The 5,729-nt window shown below is 56.5% G+C and overlaps 1 protein-coding gene across 1 annotated transcript in view; it reads left to right on the top strand.

Annotated features, from left to right (window-relative positions):
- Nucleotides 1–47: 47 nt before the first annotated feature.
- ETV5 (ETS variant transcription factor 5) overlaps nt 48–5,729 on the top strand; it is an 11,958-nt gene continuing 6,276 nt past the window's right edge. Inside the window, exons 1-5 of the mRNA XM_031060316.1 lie at nt 48–205; nt 385–472; nt 581–628; nt 732–782; nt 5,485–5,614. Of these exons, the coding sequence (XP_030916176.1) occupies nt 161–205; nt 385–472; nt 581–628; nt 732–782; nt 5,485–5,614 (362 nt within the window). The 5' untranslated portion in view covers nt 48–160. The remainder of the gene's footprint in view (nt 206–384; nt 473–580; nt 629–731; nt 783–5,484; nt 5,615–5,729) is intronic.

The raw sequence follows: 5,729 nt of genomic DNA on the forward strand, positions 1-5,729 counted from the left end.
GCACCGAGCCAGCCCCGGGGGTGGCAGGGGCCACGGTGTGACCCCTCCCCGTCCCCTCCACCCCCCAGCCGCGCACCTGCCGGAGCCCGGGCGGGACCCCCCTTCCCGGGCCGGCGTCGATGCTGAGCGGGCCGGGGGCACTGCCCGCTTTGCCCGCACCATGGACGGCTTCTACGACCAGCAGGTTCCCTTCATGGGCCCCGGGGTAAGTTTGCCCACCCTGATCCCCCCGTTGACAAGTTCCTCCCCGACCTTGGGGACACCCCTTCCCCATCCTCGGGTCACCCACTCCTCATCCTTGGGAGTGCCCCCCTCGTCCTTGGGGGCACCCCCGGCCTCGGGGGCTGCCACCCTCACGGGCAGCTGTCGCCCTGTTCCTTGCAGAAGTCCTGCACAGAGGAGGGCCGAGGCCGGCCGGGGTCCGATAGGAAAAGGAAATTTTTGGAGACTGACCTGGCCCATGACTCGGAAGGTAGGCAGGGCTGGCCCCGTGAGACTGCTGTTTTACAAATAATCCTGCAAATAATGGCAGTTTTATGTATTCTTCTGTGGAGCACATAAGTCTTTCACTCTGTTCCAGAGCTCTTCCAGGATCTCAGCCAGCTCCAAGAGGCCTGGCTAGCTGAAGGCAAGTCTTCACCTCCTCCTTTTGCCATGTAAAATCTCTCTGTGAGCATCTTTTTGAGAACTGAAAACGCCATAAACCCACTTTTTTTGTTTGTTTTTTTTAGCTCAGGTCCCCGATGACGAACAGTTTGTCCCAGATTTCCAGTCTGACAACTGTGAGTGATTGTTCTGGGGTTTTGTTCTCTGGGGGTAGACGTTTGGGTGCCTGTGCAAACATTTGCACTGGGTTTGGAGTTGCTTCCTTGGGAAAGCAGTTGTTCCTGGGGCTGAAACGTGAAATCATGGGCTTTTGGGAGAAAGCACGTGTGCTTTGGGTTCATCGAGATGCAGCGTGCAACCTCCTGCCTTTTGTTAATGGGGAAAACCGTGGCCAGATGCATGGAAATAGCTCTGAACTGCTCTCTGGGCTCCTCTGAGGCGTGATGCTTGTTCCCAGTGAGGTGCATTCCCTCCTAAACCCTCCTTTTCCTTTTCAAGTGGAAGAGATAACCCGTGTTGGGCTGCTTGGTTAGCCACAATCTCTGCAGTTTCTAGAGCTTTTCCGAGTCCTGGCCCGGCGCTGTTGGCAGGAGCGAGCGCGAGCGGTGAAACTTGAGCCGCTTTAAGCAGCATTAATCACTGGCAAGGCAGCCTCTTTAAAAGGAGGCCAGTGAAAATGCAGTCCCTGGTGAATTGCATAAGAGCCAGAGTCGGTTCTGAGCCGTGCTGTGTTGCCAGAGAGGGGTTGGTGGCGAGGGCAGGGGCCGGGGATGGCGCGTGGGGCTCGCGCAGCTCCGGGGGAGAACGGGGGCGGATTCAGGATGTTTGGAGTTGTTACCTGGCAAGCGCAAGTAGTGGCTTGGTGTCGGTGCCTGGGTTTTGCTGCCGAGCCAGGCAGCCAGGGAACTCGAAGGAAATCAAATTTAGCCCGCAGTCAGAACAGATTTTTTCATTCCAGCTCTGTCACAGCATGCAGCGGGGTATCTCCTCCAACAGCAAACCCTGTTAATTATTGCTCTTTGGTTACTTTGGAGTGGGAAGCTTGCCATTGAGCCCGTCCAGACAGCCCAAGTTTCAAATGTGTTTTTTTTTCCCCTGTCTCCCCTGAGATAAAAGGCAAGCCCGGAGTCAGAAGCACAAGGGTCTGTTGACATCCCCAGCACAGCCCAGCAGCTCTTGCTCGGAGCAGCAGAAACTGCAGTGTGCGTGGGAGGGTGGCTCTTGAAGCTGAAGCTGTTTCCAGTGCCTTTTGGCAGTCTCTTTTTCCTTGTAACCTGAAGAGCTCAGAGAGGAGAGACAAACTTTTCTGGGTGATGCAGGAAAAAAAAGAGGAGAAGAAGAAAAAGGCGTTTATTTGGTCAGGACTCTTAAAATGTTCTGGTCTGCTCAGCCTGTGGAGCTGGTGCTGAAACAATTTTGTCACTTGAAAGATCTGCCTGCGTGACTCCCTGCAGCAATAACCTTCTTTAACTTGCCTGAGGAGAGAAAGCAAAGGTCTCTCTTGCTGCTGCAGGGTCTCAGACTGAGGCAGAGGGGAATGGGAAGCCCAGCTCTTGCATCCCTGCACTATTGAGAGTTTGCAGAGCAGAGAAGCTCCAGTTTTGAACTGTGTGCCATGCAGAAAGGGAGAGAAGGATGGCTGAGGTCTGCACCCAGCTTTCACTAGCAGGGACATGCTGCCTTCCTGGGCTGGGAGCCACAATGGAGTTCAGCATCCCTCGGCTTCTGAGGAAAGGCAGATCCCTATTCAGTCCCTATGGATGTTTGTGGACTCTGTTTCTGCAGCTATATGGCTCCTTTTCCCTGAGGAAAGTGCTGCTCTCTTATCCTGAGCAAACCTCAGCCTTGTGCCCCATCTTGCATTCCCAGGGCCAAGCTTCCTTGGCACAGCAGGAAAAAGGGACAAAGCAGGCTCAGTTTGGACCCCACTGCAATGGGGAATGTGCCACGTGGAGTCTTGGAGATGCTCAGAATCCTTCTGAGCACCTTCTAACCTCTCATAGCTGCCTGCAGCTCTGTTAATGCCCACTCTCTATTCCCAATTCCATAGCCAAGATCCCTGGCAGACAGGGTATTAAAGCTGGGGCTTGGGAGCAAAGTAATATGGAGGGCAGTGGGTCGCTGTGCTGGGGAGGAAATCCCACTGCAAGGAGAGCAAGGCTGCTCCAGGTGAAGGATGCATTGTTCTTAGTGCCCTGGACTGAGTGGCAAGGGGCCAGATTCAGGGCCTTTCAGTTGCCCAGGGAAGTGGTGGATGCTCCCATGGGAGCCAGGAGGCTGTGGTGACCCCACAGAGCTCAGCATGCTGCACCCCTGGCTGGGCATGGTGTGAGTTCACCAGCAGTGTGCTCCTGTGGCTGAGGGTGTACATACAGTGTTGTGTCTCCACTGATTGTTTAAGTACCTGGGAGGTGATGGGATCCTGCTGAGGAGATCAAGCACCACAAGAAGTGATTTTTATCCCAGGGTACCTGTGGCCTCCCTGCCCAGGCAGCACGTGGCAATAACCACGGGCGGGGCACGGAGTTTCTTACACACCAGAATGAAAGAGGGAGGTTTGTTTGTGAGGAAGAGTTGTTCAAACAAAGGAAGGCAGGATCCTGGCTTCTATTTCTGACTCCTCTCCTGGTGTGACCTTGGGTGTCTCCTGTAGTGCTGGGGGATGGAGGGGCAGGCACAGAGCTCGGCTCCCAGGTGACAGCTTGAGTGGGTGCCAGTGTCCCTGGGCTGGAAGTGGTGGCTTGGTTGCCTTCCCTTGGCTCATTCAGAGGAAACCAGTGCTCTCTGAGCTTAGTTTCATGGAAGTCCAGTCGTGCTGCTGGGTGGGAATAACCTGCCCTGTCCCCCATCAAGGGATTCACTGCGAATTCAAGGCCTTGAGCGGCTCTGTGATGTCACCCTTTTCCATGGGAGATATCTGGTGGTTGGCATTAGGGGCATTTCCAGTTCCACGGCTTGCATGGCACTGGGAGGGTTTGCCTGAGCCTCCCCTGCCTGCCCTCCTGGCTGGGCACAGCTGTGGCACGTGTGGCTGGTGCCTTGCCCGGCCTCCGAGGCTGAAACAGCCCAGAGGGGCTGCCAGGCACCCGCGGGTGTCCTCGCTGCTGCCGTGGCTCAGCCTTGGTGTGCATCTGCTGACACATCTGCTCCAGCCCTCTCTAGAGCTGAGCTGCTCCCTCTGAGTATTTTTCTGTATTTTTTTTAGCTTTTAATTACAGTGCCCAGGGCAGGACCGGAAAGGGTAAAAGCGCTTTGTGCGCCCGCTGTTCCTTTGAGGTGTGGGGTGCTGGGTGCTGCTCCTCCCAGCTGGCTGCTCGCTGCTGGGGACCCAAACCCAGCTCCTTCTCCCAAAATCTGCCCCTCAGTGCCCCCCAGGCTCCTGCAGAGCCTGCCTGGCCGTGAGCTTGGCACGGGAGCCCGTCGTGCTGAGCAGCGCCGGCCGGCCCCGCCGTGTTTGTGGAAGGAATCCAAACGTTGCACAGGGCCCCGGCTTGGACAGCTGGGCTCTGTTAGGATCTTAAGGCTCATTTCCCTTTTTTTTTGAATGGCAGTGCTAAGCTCTGGGGAAATTTTTCCTTTCTTTTTTTTTTTTTTTCCTTCAATGAATAACCAGACCCCATTGTACGGCTGGCGGAAAAACAACTCGCTCCAACAACACGGAGCCTGTTTGGGAGAGCCATGCCCGCGATAGGCAGCTGGAGCCCTTCCAAAGCCAGTTCCCCTTTGCTTTCCCATGGCTCACGGGGTGCCTGTGCTTTGCTGCTGCCTTGCCGGCCCCCTTTTAGGGCTGGAAGTGCTGAGAGTGGCAAAAGCTGGCTGGGGAGGGGGGAAGGAGGAGTGGGATAAATCCGGCTGGGGTGGAAGGCGTGCGGGGGGCTGTGCTGGCTCAGCGCTGGGCTTTGTGTTTCAAATCCTTCTCGGGTGGAGGGGGGGGTTTATGCCCTTGGTACCAGCTGTATTGAGGCCTTTCCGAGGGGGGGATGGGTAGAAAGGGGAGTCAGCAGCTCTTTTAAAGGTTTTGACAAATTAGGGGAGCAGCTAATTACCTGGCAAGCTGTGAACAGTTGTCCTGGAGCTATTTGCTCCTCTCCAGTGTAGCTGGGCTGTGTTTAGGCTTCACATGAAGCTAATACTCCACTTCCGATTAGTCTTGGCTCTCCTCTGAGGCACTATTTAGGTACAGAGCTCTGAGGCGCTTTCCCTTTCCTAGGGCGCCTGCTTTTAGAAATTAATTAGCTTAAGCGTATATTACTCCGTTTATAATTATATATATAGCAAGCGAGCTTGGGAGTGGGTGGAGAGGATTTGGGTTTAATGGGATGTTTGTCACTCGAGCTCATACAATGTGGGACCCCAGGACTAGATCCCATTGGACCACCTGGGCTGGGGGAAGGTGGATTCCACTTAAAAGCTCTGCGAGTGGGTCTGGCCCTCTGAGGGCAAGTTTATGGTGTGGGTATGCCCCTGTGAGGGCGACTGGGTTGGTGTTTGTGAGGCCCTGGAGCTCCAGTCTGTCACCCCCTGTTCGGTGTCACAGCCATGCCTGTGGTGCCTGGGCCCTGCTGCACTCGCTGAGGGGCTGGTGATAGCTCGTGTCTGATCTAAGGCTGTTGTTGAGCTGCCTCACAGCCCCTGTAGCCCTTCTGAGAGCAATGTCCCGGGCTGCTGTGACTGTCCCAGCTCTGCCCACCCTGGCTCACGTCTCAGCCGGTGCTGGGGTCTGCCAGGGCGCCGCATCACCCCCGTTCAGCTGCCGAGTGCTCCCGGGGCATCACTCAGCCCCTTGCTCCCAAGCACAGAGCTGATGCTTGCAGGGGTGATGCTCCCATGGCCCTGTCCCCTGTGGGTGAGCCTGTGTCCTCCTCGGTGTCCCTGCAGTGGTCCTGCACGCCCCACCTCCGGCCAAGATCAAGCGGGAGCTGCCCAGCCCGTCCTCGGAGCTGTCCTCCTGCAGCCACGAGCAGGCTCTGTGTGCCGGCTATGGGGACAAGTGCCTCTACAACTGCTGGTAGGTAGCCCGGGCACTCCGCTGCCCGCAGGGCCCTCGGGGGGTGCTGTCCCTCGGTGTCACCATCATCCCCCGGTCCTTTTCCCTTGGCAGTGCCCACGACAGGAAACCCCCC

This window comes from Geospiza fortis, unplaced genomic scaffold, assembly GCF_000277835.1.
Source record: "Geospiza fortis unplaced genomic scaffold, GeoFor_1.0 scaffold118, whole genome shotgun sequence".
Taxonomy (NCBI): domain Eukaryota; kingdom Metazoa; phylum Chordata; class Aves; order Passeriformes; family Thraupidae; genus Geospiza; species Geospiza fortis.